Genomic DNA, 16,915 nt, shown 5'->3' with positions numbered 1-16,915 from the left:
TAGAGCAATAGCCAAAACTTTGACTCAGACTCATAGTATGGATATAAATGTTGACTTTGAAAAGACCACCAATGATTTAGAAAGTCCAGGTAGGAATGTAACAAAATCAAAGTTGAAAGTATCCTATAACTGGCAGAAACTTACAGAAAAAGAAAATGAGAATACTGACATTAGCATTTTATTGAATGTTTTTGTAATTTCCTGGAAAATATTAAGAAAGAGAAGCATAGAAAGAAAATACTTATTTATTTTTAAGTTTTAAATTTTAGTAGGTCATGGGGCTTGAACTGGGCCTGGGCACTGTTCCTTTGAGCCACAGCGCCACTTCTAGTTTTCTGGTGGTTAATTGCAGATAAGAGTTTCACAGAGACTTTTCTGTCCAGGCTGGCTTTGAACCATGATCCTCAGATTTCAGCTTCCTGAGTAGCTAGGATTACAGGTGTGAGCCACTGGTGACTGGCTTATTTATTTTTGTGCCAGTCCTGAGGCTTTAACGCAGGGACTCAAGCTCTCCTTAACTTTTTAGCTCAAGGATGGTGCTACCATTTGAGCCAGTTTCACTTCTAGCATTTGTTGTTGTTGTTGTTAATTGGAGGTAAGAGTCTCTCGGATTTGTCTGCTAGGGCAGGCCTCAAACCTTAGATAGATCTCAGTCTCTTGAAGAGCTGGGATTGCTGAGATAAGATACCAGTGCCCAGCTTAGCAGGCCTTTTAACTTCTGGCATTCACTAACTTTATCTGTTAAATGTGTGAATAAAGATGCTAACTTGGAGGTTTCAATGAGGACTGAAGTTAATTCAAATAAAGTGCACAGGCCCTATTAGGTCCTAAATAAAGGGTACTGTTTATTTTAAGTTTGTGGTGTTATGCAACTTGAGGCTAAGATAACCAGTGCTTCTAATGACATACCATCAAGGTAACATTTGATTCCTGAATTGAGAGGACAATAGCTTCCTCTGTTGGGGGAGTAGCAGAATTGAGGCTGTGTCCTTTTGATAGTCCAGTGAACCATTACTTTTGAATGTCACTTGGTTTGCTTTTCGAAGAGGCATGACTTTTCAGTGCATGACTTAGCTATCCAACAATAACACACCCAAGGGAAGAATAAGTTCATAAAAACATCTTTCCTTCTTTACTACTGGCTTCCTTGTGTCTCCTGTTGGCTTTCTTGTCTTTCTCTAGCTCAGTAAATACCAACATGACACTTGGAAAAAAATTCCAAAAACGTGTTTTTATGTTTGCTTCATATCTTTCCTAACTGCTTTAAGAATTGTGTGTGTGTGTGTGTGTGTGTGTGTGTGTTTTCCATTCAGTCATAGGGCTTAACCTCAGGGCTTGGGCGCTGTTCCTGAGCTTTTGTGCTCAAAGCTAGAGGTCTACCACTTTGAGCCACAGCTCAAAGTTACTTGGAGATCAGAGTCACAGACTTTCCTGCCGGGCTAGCCTCAAACCCTCATCCTTAGGTCTCAGCCTGAGTAGCGAGGATTACAGGCATGTGCCACCAGCGCTAGGCAAGGTGTGCATTCTTCCAAGTCACATCCACCAATTTCCTGGCCAAAGTTTCCATGTGTTCAACCCAAGAAAAGTGTGTCTTTGTGGGAAAAGAAGAAGGTCTGGTCCCTTCTTCACGCACCCTCAAAGCTCGACCGGAGGACTGCGCTTGCCCAGGACGGGATGCGGCGGGTTGCGCACGCGCAGTCTTTCCAGCACAGCATTTCCGTTGCTAGGGGAACCGGGGCTTCTCCAGGGTAGGTAGCACAGCATCTCCGTTGCTAGGGGAACCGGACGGCGCGCTTTCCGGCGCAGTCGCGCGTCGTCTCGCCTCGGGAGTGTCATGGCGGAGACCATCTGGAACACTGACACCGGAGAGGCCGTGTATCGCTCCCGGGATCCTGTGTGCAACCTGCGCCTCCGGTAGTCGCACCACCCTAGCCGCGGGATCCCCACGATTTGTATACTGTTAAGATTATCCGAGCCAGAACTTTTAGTTGCTCCCGCTGCTCCCACTTCCGGTTACGATTCCGACTGTTTCCGGCCGGATCACCGCACTTCTTCCCGTTCTGCCTGAGACCTTTCTCCAGCCTCAGCTTCTTAGCACTCCTTCCTGAGACCTTTCAAGTCCGTGTTGCTCCCAAGTCCCGCAGAGCCCCGTCCCCAACACACCCTTTCTAATTTCCCAGTAGGCCCCCCCCCCGAGTCCCGCCCGCCACCTCTCTGGGGGGCCTGTGCCACCCGCCGGGCAACTCCACCTCCCCTGTTTTGATCCCCTCCTTCTTGCTCTGTCGCCTGGTAGTTTGCCTTGTAACGTTCATTTGGAGCTTCTCTTGTCTTGACAGAGTTCATCTGCAAAGAATCACATCAAGCAGCTTTCTTCACTATCAACCTGCTGTCCAGCCTGGGAAGGACCTCATAGACTTGGCCACTTTTAGGCCTCACCCAACTGCCAGTGGGTGTTATGGTGGTGATGAGACTCATTGGAGTTTGAGAAAGGGGTCTGGGACACTAGAATTACCTTTTAAAAGAGTAGATTTGTGTGTGTGTGTTTTAAGGAGGAATGGAAGGTATAAAGAGGTACAGTTCTTTGCCTAACATCACATAGATAGTAAGTGGTGGAACTACAACTCAAACCTAGAGAATTGTAATTACTGCATCATATTATATATGAAAATTAAGACATTTCTGCTATCAGGATACTGATCCAAATTGTGGTCAAATGTAGGGAAATAAATGCCATACATTTGATATGTTATAAACTTGCCCGACAACCTCAATAGCAGCTGTGACATTTTTTATATAATAGAAAAATATTCTCCAAACTCTTAACATTTTAGTTACTAGTCTGTCTTTCTTCCTCCCTCCCTCCCTTACTTCCTCCCTCCCTCCCTGTTTCCTCCCTCCCTCTCCCTTCTCCCTCCCTCCCTGTCTGCCTCCCTCCCTCCCTCCCTGTCTGCCTCCCTCCCTCCCTCCTTGTCTGCCTCCCTCCCTGTCTCCCTCCCTCCCTCCTTCTTTCCTCCTTTCTTCTTTCCTCTTTTCTTTCTTTCTCTTTTGTGCCTGAACTGGGGCATAAACTCACTGCTTCAAGATCTTGCTTAGCTTTTTTCCTTCAAGGCTGGTGTTCTATCACATGAATTACATCTCTGCTGCTGGTTAGTTGGAGATAAGAGTTTGTCTGCTGGGGCTGGATTCAAACTGTGATCTCAGCCTTCTGTGTAGCAAGGATTACATGCATTAGCTACTGGCACATAGGTTGTTTTATCTTTCTATTCAGAAGTATTTCTGGAAAAGAGGGTGGGCCAGTGGGGAAGCATGTATCTCTAAAAATGGCACACTCAGGGGTTTATTAGATTTAGTTCTTTAAAATTAATTTATTAGACTTTCTTTTCTGGATGCTCAATCTCCTTAGTGTTTAGGATTCTATATGTGGCCTCAGGAATAGGAAAGAAAAAATGTGGAGTTTTTTTTTTTCTTTTTTGTTGGTCCTGGGGCTTAAACTCAGGGCCTACTTACCACTCCTGATTTATTTATTTATTTATTTATTTTTTGTTGATTGTGAGGCCTGAACTTTGGGCCTGGGCACTGTCCCTTAGCTCTTCAGCTCAAGGCTAGTGCTCTACCACTTGAGCCATAGTGCCACTTCTGGCTTTTTCTGCTTATGTAGTGCTGAGGAATGGAACCCAGGGCCTCATGTATGCAAGACAAGCTCTGTACCACTTAGTCACCTTCCCAGCCCCAGTACTTTTTTAGAGTAATGATTAAAACTTTCAGATTCTAATCTTGTATTCTGCTCTTAGAAACTGGATTATATTCATAGCTTTGTTAGCCTGAAACATTGCCTAGGTTGAATGCTTAATAAATCACTGAAAAATCCAGTAGGTTTTGTAGCAAATATAAAAGCCATGACTTTGAAGCCAGACAAGTGATTCACACCTGTAATCCCATCACTCAAAGGGCTAAGGTAGAATTAAGAGTTCAGGGCCAGCCTGGGCTATACAGCAAGATCCTATCCCTACAAAATAAATACAAAGAATAGAGACTTGGGCTATAGACATCCACAGAGCAAGAAGTAGTGCTGATTTGATTCAGGTGTTTGACTCACTGTTGTGTTTGGAGGTGGACACCGCCCAGAGGAGGAGGAAGAAGAAGAGCTTGTGATTGGATGGCAAGAGAAGCTCTTTAGCCAGGTAAGCCAGCATCAATTGTCTTTTTAGTTTACTTCCACCTCCCTACCTGTACCTGGCTAGTGATAGATACTGTCAAACTGATTTCTAGAAAAGTATGGCAATGTATTTTTCTCCTGTTTGTTTACAAGGGGGAAAATAATACTATAGCTACCTTTGTCCTGTCTCTTTACCTTTTGACATTCTTGGATCTCCTGCCTTCCATTATTTAAACAAAGGAGAACTGGTTATGAAAACATGTCAAGTAGCATCAACTACTTGACCAGCATCAAAACAGTTACAGGAACTAAAGTCTGATATAGCTATTTCCTTATGGTGACCTCAGTTTGAAGTAGATCTGTACCAGAATGAAGCAGCATGTCAGAGTCCCTTGGATTATCAGTACCACCAAGAGATCCTCAAACTGGAGAGTTCTGGTGGCAGGAAGAATCGACGAATCTTTACCTACACTGACTCCGATAGATACACCAACTTGGAAGAGGTATAATTCTTTGTGTGGCACCCTAGTTTCCTTACTTTTCTGGCCTCCCTGGTTCTATGTGTTAAATCAGAAGCCTGGTATAGTGGGAGAGAGGTAGCTTGTCTCAAAGCTTCAGTGAGCTGCTGGCAGCCAGGCTGGAGTAGACCAGGCATAGTTTGCAGATGGTATGACTATTGCACTCTGCCTGCTGGAGTCTAGGGAAGCTGGCAGTATGCACAGTGATAAATAGGTGGGTGTACCTAGAAAAATCTAGATCCACTATAGTCATGGGAAGTGGTTATGTCCTCCATATGCTTATCTCACCTTCTCTTATAGATTTGTTTTACATTTTTCTTCAGTCATTGTATCTGTCCTGTTTTCTCAGGGATATTTAAAATGTCTTGGGGGTTGGGGGCTGGTAGCTCACACCTATAACCCTACTACATAGGAGGCTGATATCTGAGGATCATGTTTGAAGCCAACCCATGCATATAAATCTGATAGAATCTTTTTTTTTTTTTGTCTTGTCATTTTTGGTACTGGGGATCAAACCCAAGATATTGCACGTGCTAGGCAAGTGCTTTGCCACTGAGCCTACATCCCAGCCCAACTGATAGACTCTTATCTTCAATTAGCCAGCAAAAAGCTGAAAGTGGAGGTATGACTCAAATGGTAGAGTGCCAGCCTTAAGCAGAATAGCTAAGGGACAGTGCCCAGGCCTTGAATTCAAGCCCTACTACTGGGAAAAACAGTAACAATAGCAGCAAGAACCCACCTTGAGGATAGAGCCTATATTTTCTGATTTTCTTTTTCCTGTGGCCCTTTAGATGTCTGCAAGGAGCAGATGTTGAATGAATAGTCTTGAGAGATTGGCGTGCTTTCTTCAGGAGTTGGTAGCATATAAAGAGTTATCTGTTTCAGAAAAGCAAATCGAAATGTATTTAGTGCTTTGTTATCCAAGTGAAGTCTTTCCCAGTTTATTTCAGTATCTCCTAAGCAAGCTAACCCAGGTTTTTGTCAGTATTCACTCAGACTATAGATCAATTTTACTTTTTGTTGTTTTTTTGGTTGGTCGTGGGGCTTGAACTCAGAGGTTGGGTGCTGTCCCTCAGCTTTTCAGGCTAACACTCTACCACTTGAGCCACTTCTGGCTTTTTCTGTTTATGTGGTGCTGAGGAATCGAACCCAGGTCCTCATGCATGCTAGGAAAGCACTCTGCCACTAAGCCACCTTCCCAGCCCGTAGATCAATTTTAAGATGAACATAAATAACATTTCTAAATCCTAGGGCAAAGATCTTGACACCTTCTTTGGGTTGTTGTGTTGCTGCTCCCCTTGATTTGCATGTGTAACTGTGAGGCTGTCCCTGAGTTTCAGGTCTGGGAGGAGGTCCTAAGAGGATGGCTTCCCTTCAGGTGTTTGGCCCTATATTGCCTGGATCAAATGGCCTTCACAGCATTTCTCTTTTTCCAGCACTGTCAGAAAATGACTACTTCAGCCAGTGAGATGCCATCGTTTTTGGTCGAGCGAATGGCCAATGTCAGACGGCGGCGGCAGGACAGGCGAGGGACGTGAGTGCGAGTTTGTGGGGGCACGGAAGGCTTTTGTGGTCCCCTCATGAGAGGGTTGTCGGCATTTCCATCAGCTCAAGCTTCTTATTCTGCTATGGGCCTCCACTGGGGTATGTTCCCCTACGTTTCCCTTCAGGGTCTTCAGGAGTTATCCAGGGGAGTCACAGTTCCTCTGGTCCCTTCCAGGGAGGGTGGCATCCTCAAGTCACGCATCATCACCTGGGAACCCTCCGAGGAGTTCATCAGGAACAACCATGTCATTAATACCCCTCTGCAGACAATGTACATCATGGCAGACCTAGGGCCCTATGGAAAGTAAGTAAAGCTTCTCACTGTCAGCTCAGAACCTACCCTTTTCTGTCATTTGCTATCACCTTTCTGTTGTAGTCATCTGGAGCATATAGGAGAGAAGGAGGAAGGAAAGTAAAGAGGGAAGAAAGGAGGGAGGGAGGGAGGACCTTCTTCGCTGTACTTAGAAGATACCATTTGACCATGATAACTGTCCCTGTATCCACCATCCTCCCCCCACCCCAAGTCTCTTCCTTGTTCCCTGGAGGGAATATTGATGGTGATATTGTGTGTGTGTGTGTGTGTGTGTGTGTGTGTGTGTGTGTGTGTATGTGTGTGTGTGTGTGTGAGAGAGAGAGAGAGAGAGAGAGAGAGAGAGAGAGAGAGAGAGAGAGAGAGAGAGAGAGAGAGAGAGAGAGTGATGGGGCTTGTACTCAGGGCCTTGGCACTGTCCCTGAGCTCTTTTGCTCAAGACTAGCTCTCTACCACTTTGAGCCACAGTGCCATTTCCAGTTTTCTGGTGGTTCATTGGAGATAAGAGTCCCACAGACTTTCCTGCCTGGACTGGCTCTGAATGGCAATCCTCAGATCTCTGCATCCTGAGTAGCTAGGGTTATAGGCATGAGCTACCAGCGCCCCACTTGATGATGATTTCTTGATTCCTAGGCTTGGCTATAAGACATATGAACATGTCCTCTGTACTCTGAAGGTAGACAGCAACGGCGTGATCACAGTAAAACCTGACTTCACTGGTCTCAAAGGACCCTACAGGTGAGGAGAGGAAAGAAGGGGTGGCAGAAACTAGCATTCCTTCCTTGGCTTTTATTCTTCATCATAATTGAACACATTCCCAGAAAGCCCTTCATCGGTTCCCAAATTCCCAGGCAGTAGTTCATATTCAATTCTGGATCATACGCCTTTAAGAATCTAACAGAAAATATGCAAGCAATTTGAAAGGAATCATATTAGCCATGTAGATAAGTAGAAAGGAGTCTCCGCACTGCTGAGATGGGACTGACCAGTGTGGGAGGTGAACTCAGCCAGGCTGGGCCAACTCTTCATCTCTGTTTGAGAGAATAGAACTATAAGTTAGAAAGCACCTACCCATTGTCTCTTTTTAGGTGTAAGAACTAGGTGCCAAGGATGTTGTGCAGCCAGGGTTTCCATTGGACTTGTTCTCTGGTGCCCTTTCTGCTTTGCCACTTTATTTCCTTCTTCTGTTAGTCATTTTGACTGTCTTCATTGCATGGTACTGCCAAGTGAGCTGTGTGGCCAGTGATGCTGAATCCCTGGGCTGGGTCTGGAGGGCCTGGTCTCTCATCATCAGAAGTGGTGCTTTTGTGGCTTTGATCTTACAGAATCGAGACTGAGGGGGAGAAGCAGGAGCTGTGGAAGTACACCATCGACAACGTATCCTCCCTCGCCCAGCCTGAGGAGGAGGAACGGGAGCAGCGTGTGTTTAAGGATGTGAGAGCTAGTTCATTCTGTGTCCCAGGGGGAGGAGTCCTGGCACCTGGAGAAGAGGCCTTGTCTGAGGCAGATTCTATGGTTGCTGGGGAGGACCTTTGCTCTTCACAGCTCATCCAACCCTGATGCATAGTGGACATAGCAGAAAGAAGGCTTTGATCTTACTGCAACATCATAAGAGCAAGGGTCATATATTTGTACATTGACTATGCTCAATGCACAGCACATATTTCATTTAGATCTGTCCACTGAAGTGAGCACTTTTATTATTACCATTTTATAAATGAAACAAAGATTGAGTTGCCAGATTCAGTCCCAGACCTGCTCACTCCAGAGCCTCTGTGCTTCATTTCAAAATGTCAGTGGCTGGTGGCTGGGATTATAGGGCCTCCCACTCACACTGGCCTTCCCAGTTATTGCTTCTTTTCTCCTTCCTATTCAGTACTGACCCCTGGCCTGGCTTGAGTCACATCTTGAGGTTTGTTTTGTTTTGTTTCCTCAGCTTTATGGCCGACATAAGGATTATCTGAGCAGCCTAGTGGGCACGGACTTTGAGATGGTGGGTAGCTTGGCTTCCTGCAGCACTGTGAACTGTGTTAACCAGAATATTCTTTGGATAAGTAATATTGCCTCTCTTAAAGGCCTCCAAAACATACTTAAAAAGAAAGTCAAAGAACTATTTTAAAACATCGCATACAAAAAGAAAACTGTTAATGCATAGGGAGAGGTGTGAAAGGGTCCACACAGAGAGGTGGGATTAGAGGTTGTAGGTCATGTTGGGTAGTGAGAAGAACCTACAAGGGCTTTTTACTTATTTCCCAAATTTAGGTGGTTTTGAATTTTTATCAGTAGTACATTTATGTGTTACTTTATAGTTAATCAAAAAATATATGTGAGGATGAAAAATACCTTTCTCACCCTTCATGTAAATGTCTTTTTAGAATGCTCCATTTGAATTGAATGTCATGTCTGCTGGTCATATATTTTGGCTCTTTGAAAACAAACCTGGTTGGGGCTGGGAATGTGGCTTAGTTGTAGAGTGCTTGCCTAGCATGCATGAAACCCTGGGTTTGATTCCTTAGTACCACATAAACAGAAAAAGCTGGAAGTGGCGCTCTGATACAAGTGGTAGAGTGCTATCCTTGAGCAAAAGAAGCTCAGGGACAGTGCCCAGGCACTGAGTTCAAGCCCCAGGACTCACAAAAACAAAACAAAAGAAACCGGGTTTAAGTCAGTTACTGTGTCCTGTTCTGTGTCTTCATTCCAGTTTCACTTCTGGATCTACCAACAAGGATGAACTGCCAACTGATTTCCCCAGACTGATTTCTCAGTCTCTGAAAAATTAACTTTTATTATTTTTATATTGCCTGAGCAATAGACATTCATGTTAAAGAGTTAGACAAGATCCACGTGTCAGTGTCTCACACCTGTAATCCTAGCTACTCAGGAAGCTGGAGACCTGAGGATTGTGGTTCAAAGCCAGCCAGGCAAGAAAGTTCTTGAGACTCCAGTTAACTGACAAAAAAGCTGGAAGTAGAGCTGTGGTTCAAGTGCCAGCCCAGACTGAAAAATACCCAAGTGACAGCACAAGACCTTGAGTTCAAGTCCTAGTACCAGCACACACCCTCACCCATACACATACAAACACACACAAATCAGATGGGACAGATACACAAATAGTTTTAAAAGAAAGCTTAAGCTGCTTGACCTCAACCATATAAAGGGTTTCAGCTTCCCTTTGCACAACAGAGGTGCTCTTTTTTTTTCTTACCTGGATAATTTCCCATACTACATTCTCCTCCCTGCCATTTAAATTGCGTGCTTTTCTTTTCTTTTTTTTTGTCGGTCGTGGGGCTTGAACTCTGGGCCTGGGCGCTGTCCCTCAGCTCTTCAGCTCAAGGCGAGTGCTCTACCACTTGAGCTACAGTGCCACTTCCGGTTTTCTGATGGTTTATTGGAGATAGGAGTCTCACGGTCTCTCCTGCCCAGGCTGGCTTTGAACCATGATCCTCAGATCTCAGCCTCCTGAGTAGCTAGGATTAGAGGCGTGAGCCACCAACGCCCAGCTAGTTGCGTGCTTTTCTCCTGCTCATCTTTTTTTTTATTTTTTAAAATTTTTTTTTGGGTCCGGTTGTGGGGCCTGAACTCTGGGCCTGGGTGCTGTCCCTCAGCTCTTCAGCTCAAGGCTAGCACTCTACCACTTGAGCCACAGCGCCACTTTCAGCTTTTTTTTTCTGCTTATGTGGTGCTGAGGAATCGAACCCAGGGCCTCATGCATGCAAGGCAAGCGCTCTACCACTGAGCCACCTTCCCAGCCTCTCCTGTGCATCTTAGAAAGGGAGATGGTCTGTGGAAAAGTGTCAGGGTGGGGAGAAAGGACATTAGTGGGGTCCAGAATTTTGTGTTATTTCCTCTTTAGATTTGTGGGTGGGGCTGGGAAGTTGCTGGTAACTTCCAGGCCTCCTGATTGTCCATTTCTCTCTACGTTAGACAGCCCCGGGTGCCCTCCGGCTCTTTGTAAATGGAGAGGTAGGTAAGTGTCTTGTCTGACAGAGACCTCTTAATACTTAGATAAGAATCTGGTAGAGCTGTGAGTAATCTATCCCATCTTGGGTTACCCCATACCTTGGTTTGTGATAGGAAACAGTGATGATACTTTCCTGGAACCATACAGGATTCTGGGTCCTCAAAAGGCTTGTTCCAGAACATGTGAGCTCTTTAGGACTGGGTTGTATGGCAAAGTCATAAGCTAAAATAATTTTCCTGTTTTCTCTTTTAGTTTCAGCCCAAGGCTATGAATATGACAATCTCTATATCCACTTCTTTGTAGAATTACCAACTACTAGTAAGTAATATCCTTAAGTCTGTTCTTATACCTGTTTTGACAGTTCTGCAGGCATTCAGCCAGACTTCCTTTCCCACTCCCACTGGTACCAGTCTTTTCAAGGTTATAGGTCACTAGGTCCTTGCCAGTTTCAATGGGGATTTCTCTGCCTTTACACTACTCACCTTTCTCTTTACTGCAGCATCTGTCACACCTCTGTTCTTCGTGTCACACTGTGCCACATTCCTGTCATCTCACTAGGGGCTTGTGAGGCTCCTTGGTAGATTCTTCCTTCCTCTCTGTTGATTTTAAATTATGAGAATATCTAATTCTGAACTTAGACCTTTGCTGCTCTCTACCTGTTGTTGTCCTAAGTGATCACATCTATCCTGTGGCTTAAATTCTATCTGTATGTCATAGACTTCCAGACCCCTACACTAACCTTAACCTCTTCCACATCAGACTCATATCCACTTAGCTCTTTGTTATTTCTGTATAACGTGACTAAGAAGTAGTGTGTTGTTTTGTTTTTTCCTTTTTTTCTTTTTGGTGGTACAGGGGTTTGAATTCAAGGCCTCATGCTTGCTAAACAACAGCTCTCACTTGACATATATCCCTAGACTTTTTTCTTTTCTTTTTTTAAAATGTAGTTATTTTCCAAGTAGCATTTTTTTTTGCCCAGGCTGACCTGACTATGATCTTCTTATCTATGGCCTCCCAAGTAGCTGAACGCACAGGTATGTGCCGCCACTCCTGGCTTATTGGTTGCAATAGGACCTCATTATTATTTTTAATTTTTAACTTTTTTTTTTTTCTAAAGCTGAATTATAGTTCTGCCAGTCTCTGTCTCCTAAGTAGCTGGAATTACAGTCATGAGCCTCAAGGAATAGTCTTGGCCTCAAGGAATAGTCTTAATTCGTCCTTCCTCCCTCAAACTTCCCTTCTCTGATCTCCCCCCCCTTAGCAAAACGATGTCAGTCACTTAACTGACTCCAAAAACCTAGGAGATATCCTCAATTACTCATTTTCTTTCACTCCTTAAAGTCAGTCCATCCATTCTGTCAGCCCTTTCAAAAATTGTCCCGAGCCACTGCTCATCAGCAGTGGCCTGTAATCCTAGCCACTCAGGAGGCTGAGAGAAGGCCAGTTCCAGCAGAAACTTCCAAAAGACTCCACCTCTAAAATAACCAGCAAAAAGCTGGGCTTGAGATGTAGTTAAGAACAAGCATGAGGCCCTGAGTTCAAACCCCAGTGCTGGCAAAAACAACAACAAAAACGCTTCACTGGATTTGCATTTTTCCCCATCACCCTCTACTAAGCTACCACCATCTCTTGCCTGAGCCAATGCATTATTTCTGACTTATCCTCCTGCTTCTTCTCTCTTAATGTTCATCTTCTGCATATACCATACTTACATGAAGCTCTTAAAAATGCAAACAGGCTGGGCACCAGTGGCTCATGACTGTAATCCTCACTACTCAAGAGGCTGAGATTTGAGGATCATGGTTCAAAGCCATCCCCAGGGCAGGAAAATTTGTGAGACTCTTATCTCCAATAAACTACCAAAAAAGCCTGAAGTGGAGCTGTGACTCAAGTAGTAGAATGCTAGCCTTAAGTAAAAGAAGCTCAGGGACAATGCCAAGGCTCTGAGTTCAAATGCCAAAACTGGCAACACCCCCCCCCCCCCCCCCCCCGCAAAAAAAAAGGCAAACTGGTTGTGTCTCGTTTGAGCCGAAAACTCCAACAGCTTCCCCTCCCACTTAGAAGAAACAAAAAATTCACCTCTAAATGAACTGTTCATTTCTCCCATACAGCATTCTAGATATTCTTCCTATTCTTGAACACTGCCAGCTTCATTCCCATTTTTAGGACCATTTCCTTTATCTGGAACCTTTTTTTTTTTTGTCGGTTACGGGGCTTGAACTATAGGCCTCGTGTTGTCTCTCAGCTCTTCAGCTCAAGGCAAGCACTCTATCACTTGAGCCACAATACCACTTCTGGTTTTCTGAGTGGTGTATTGGAGATAAGATTCTCTCAGATGTTCCTGCCCGGGCTGGCTTTGAACTGGGATGCTCAGATCTCAGCCTCTTGAGTAGCCAGGATTATAGGTGTGAGCCATTGGCACCAGCTATGCCGTGTTCCTTTTTTTTTTTGTCGGTGGTGGGGCTGAACTCTGGGCCTGGGTGCTATCCCTCAGCTCTTCAGCTCAAGGCTAATGCCCTACTACTTGAGCCACAGAGTCACTTCTGGCTTTTTTCTGCTTATGTAGTACTGAGGAATTGAACCTAGGCCCTCATGCATGCAAGGCAAGCACTCAACCACTGAGCCAACTTCCCAGCCCGCCTGTATTCCTTTTAAGAAGCATTCTCCCACCCCCACTGTGAATGAGTATACATGTCTCTGTGTTGTTACTCAGCTCTTTTTTCAGTGCAGCATTTCCCCCCTTGAGAGCCTCTCATAGGTCTGCCTATTTGCATACCAGTATATTAGCTCCATGACAGATAGGGATCTTTTCTCTTTGATTACCAAGATATCCCCAAGATGGTCCAGTACATAACAAACACTTAGTAAATGAATGACACATTGTAGGAGTGAATATATGAATTATTCACCCATAGTGTGAATAAATGAATCTGCCTTTTTCTCAGTGTCTTACTCTCCTCCCAGAGTTGTTTATTGTATCTGGTCTTTGATTTTCAGACTGGTCAAGTCCAGCTGTACAGCAGCTGTCAGGAGTAACACAGACCTGTGCCACCAAGTCCCTGGGAATGGTAAGGATTCAGAATGAGGATTTCTGGAAGGGAATGGGAATATGTTCCCACCATGAATTTGAGGCTTCTCAGGCTAGTGGGCGTGCCCTTGGGCCAAACTTCGCTGTGGGCTCTGCAGAGCTGCCTGGGTTAGGAGCCTCTTTTGTTGTATTTGGCTGTCCTTTTGTGTCTCATGAGAAGGTGATCTTGTCATTTGGCCTGAAGGAGGACAAATTCCTCAAGCAGAGGCCTGGTCTACCCTGTGACACCAAATATAAAATGTGACATTTCTGTTTTTAGGACAAGGTGGCTTACTTCTCCTATCCATTCACATTCGAAGCCTTTTTCCTCCACGAGGATGAATCTGCTGGTGAGTAGCTCAGCAGTTGATCATGGCCTCAGTTCTCCTCAGCCAGTTCCCTCTCTTGGCAAAAAGTCTTCAGTGCCCCGACAGTTCCCTCTCTGTTCCCAGATGCTCTCCTGGAGTGGCCTGTGCTCTACTGTGAGGTGCTCTCCCTGGACTTCTGGCAGCGGTACCGGGTGGAAGGCTATGGGGCTGTGGTGCTGCCTGCCACCCCAGGTAACCTCTTGTCCCTGCCTTTCAAGGGAGTCCACATATCCTAGGTCTCAGGAACAAGTTCAGTGCTCCCAAGGATCAAATGCTTCTGGTGAGAAGTAGGGCTAATTAGGAATTAGGAGCATTCACTTGACTCATTCCTGTTCCTTTGAGGACATTTGAGACAACTGAGTGGGATTGGACGACTTTTGTGGTCAAGCAGCTTGACAACCTGTTATTTGCTCTGTGTTCTCCTGACTGGACTGGTGGCTGAGGGGGAGAAGCCGTATGGTAAACAGGCTTGTGGTGTTCATTTTGAAATGAAAGTGACAGTCTGTGACTAGGTGCTAGGCACTCTACTAAATTATTCTCATCTTTCTACTAATCATTCTGTGAGGTGTAGATGTTGCCGTTATTTCCATTTTACTAGATAAAGGAACCAGGAGGCTCACAAAGGTTGATACACTGTCCTGGACACATAAGTGATAGTTGACAGAACTGACATTTGAATTCCTGTCTGATTGATTTCTGGTTGATTTAAGGAACTCTTAACCTTACTCACATTCATCTGAGGTCACTTCTTCACTAGACTAGGTGCTTTGGTAGCATGGAGGCCTGTGTCATTGCTGGGGAATGAATTGTTATGGGGCCACATGCCCTTTGTGGACCTGTCCTCTTCCTCTCTTCTCTTGCACAGGTTCACACACCCTGACAGTCTCCACATGGAGGCCCGTGGAACTTAACCCAGTGGCTGAGCTGAGGAGGTTCTTCATTGGCGGTTCTCTGGAGTTGGAGGACCTCTCTTACGTGCGGGTGCCGGGGACCTTCAAGGTGATTCGTCTCTGGCGAGACTTCAAGCTGGGAAGTTAGGTTTCTATTTCTATTTTGAATTAAGGGTCCTCCCTTAGGTGTTCCTTGTTTCAGCATTATTTAGTCTTTTCCTTCCTGAGGCTGGGAGTCTGGTACAACCTAGCCTTTCAGTGGTTGGGATGTAGGTGATGGAATGAGATTTTCTTAGAGTTGCTTTCTGTAACCATGGAAATAAGAATGGTAGCAAAGCCAGTGTGGTTCCCAAGGTGTAGACTGCTGAAACAGATCCCGTCTCCACTGTGTGTCCAAGGGGGAGCGCCTGAGCCGCTTTGGACTCCGCACTGAGACCACAGGAAGCGTCACCTTCCACTTGCACTGTCTGCAGCAGTCCAGGTGAGTCGCCCTGGCCCTCTGCTGTGAGCTTCTTGTCCCTGAAGGCTGGAGAATAGCTCTGACTGTGTGATGGGCTTCCCTGCAGAGCCTTCATGGAATCCAGCTCTCTCCGGAAAAGGATGCGCAGTGTATTGGACCGTCTGGAAGGATTCAGCCAGCAGAGTTCCATTCACAGTGTGCTGGGTAGGTTCCTCTTGCCCCCACTTGGCCACCTGGAGCCATGTTCCTCCGTGCACTACAGCAGCTGATAACATGGCTCTGTCTCCCCCACTTACAGAGGCATTTCATAGAGCCCGACGCCGCATGCAGGAGGCCCGAGAAAGTCTCCCCCAGGATCTAGTGAGCCCCTCGGGAACCTTGGTCTCTTGACTCATTGCACCCCTGGCCTCCAGCAAAAGGACAAGATAAGGGATGTCTGAGGGCAATGCTCTCCCTTCTCTTGGTCTTTCATATTAGAGACTATATTGGCCTGCCAGGAACCCGAAGAGCTGGGACATTCCCAGGATGGCCCTCTGTCTAGTCTTCAGCAGGGTATTCTTCCTGCCATGTGGAGGTAAAGTTAGGGACCCTAGAGACCTCTCCAGAGTTCAGCACCTATAAATGGACATCAAAACAAAGCAGACTTTTGGGTTGAAAGTAGTTTGGAGTGAGCACTAAACTAGTTTGATCTTGACACAACTTCTCTTCTGGTCTCAGTAGCAAAGAACTACAGGGATCTCCTGTTACACGGTCTAAAAATGGAAGGCTGCTTCCTTCCAAGAAAGGAGTAGGTGAGAACGATCTCAAGACCCTGGACTGTGAGTCTCAGCCTTCTTTTCCAAGCCTGCATTGTTCTATTGCTTAGGGCTTGCTAAGTTTAGAATATGATTTATTTCTAGAGTAAAAGAAGGCTGGAAGAAGTTCTAGTCTTTATTGCTAGCTGGATAGTATCTTTTATTGTTCTTTGTACATAAAAACTATTTATACTAACTGATGTTCTGTGGGCTCTTACTCCTCTTAATATCAGGGCCTGTCTAACTCAGACCAGACCTCTTCTTACCTACAGAAGCCTCATGTACCTCACCAGGCTGACAAATTCGTCTTGAGAATATTGCTGCATCTCACAAAGCCCTGGGGTAGATGTTGGCCCTAAAGAAGCCCCTTGAAATGATGCTGATACCAGTATCACAATTCAAGACAAGGAAATTCAGCTTAGAGTCCTGTGTTGTCTCTTGGTAAAAACACCCATTTGCGCCACCAGAACCTACCAGTAAGTCAAGAGATGTTGGAGAAAGTTGGAAGGGAATTATCTTACAATGAGCACCTGCCAGCTGCCAGATACTGTACATATGTTTCATTCAGTGTTCACAAGCTACAAGCTTTATAAATGAATAAACACTTTATAATTAAGAAATAGGTCCAACTGGAAGTATGGCTCAAGCGGTAGAGCATCAACCTTGAGCAAAAAAAGACAATTGAGAACATGAGGTCCTAAGTTTAAGCTCCATTGCCTTCACAAGAAACAGGTAAGGTTTTAAATGAGCAATTAAGGCAGAGAGTACTACCTAGGGATAGAGTACTTGCCTAGCACCTGTGAGACCCTGGATTCAATTGTGCGGATAAAAAAAAGAAGTTGCCAA

General features: G+C 45.2%; 1 protein-coding gene across 3 annotated transcripts; it reads left to right on the top strand.

The window, feature by feature from the left end:
- Positions 1-1,817: 1,817 nt before the first annotated feature.
- Positions 1,818-16,265, top strand: Mks1 (MKS transition zone complex subunit 1). 3 transcript variants are annotated; one of them, XM_070026989.1, is made up of 19 exons: positions 1,818-1,914; positions 2,337-2,446; positions 4,111-4,181; positions 4,504-4,659; positions 6,111-6,208; positions 6,395-6,523; positions 7,163-7,267; positions 7,855-7,963; positions 8,466-8,522; positions 10,454-10,496; positions 10,743-10,808; positions 13,488-13,558; positions 13,838-13,907; positions 14,010-14,117; positions 14,268-14,384; positions 14,791-14,924; positions 15,214-15,296; positions 15,382-15,479; positions 15,574-16,265. In XM_070026989.1, exons 1-19 carry the CDS (start codon positions 1,835-1,837, stop codon positions 15,663-15,665), a joined length of 1,797 nt encoding a protein of 598 aa, XP_069883090.1. In that variant the 5' UTR covers positions 1,818-1,834; the 3' UTR covers positions 15,666-16,265. The 3 variants fall into 3 exon arrangements, with proteins under 3 accessions (XP_069883090.1, XP_069883092.1, XP_069883091.1); XM_070026991.1 differs by lacking the exon at positions 4,504-4,659; XM_070026990.1 differs by lacking the exon at positions 14,268-14,384.
- Positions 16,266-16,915: the final 650 nt, after the last annotated feature.

This window comes from Dipodomys merriami, unplaced genomic scaffold, assembly GCF_024711535.1.
Source record: "Dipodomys merriami isolate MVZ:Mamm:240054 unplaced genomic scaffold, mDipMer1.0.p SCAF_19, whole genome shotgun sequence".
NCBI lineage: Eukaryota > Metazoa > Chordata > Mammalia > Rodentia > Heteromyidae > Dipodomys > Dipodomys merriami.
Note: the sequence above shows the minus strand (reverse complement) of the source record. Positions and strands in the feature narration are given on the sequence as shown.

What these genes read in the sequence shown, in the direction of transcription:
- Mks1 (XM_070026989.1), top strand. Translation starts at nt 1,835, where the DNA reads ATGGCGGAGACCATCTGGAACACTGACACCGGAGAGGCCGTGTATCGC. An exon ending in CGGCAGGACAGGCGAGGGAC is followed by an intron (nt 6,209 to 6,394) that starts GTGAGTGCGAGT and finishes GGTCCCTTCCAG; the next exon opens with GGAGGGTGGCATCCTCAAGT. An exon ending in CCACCAAGTCCCTGGGAATG is followed by an intron (nt 13,559 to 13,837) that starts GTAAGGATTCAG and finishes TTCTGTTTTTAG; the next exon opens with GACAAGGTGGCTTACTTCTC.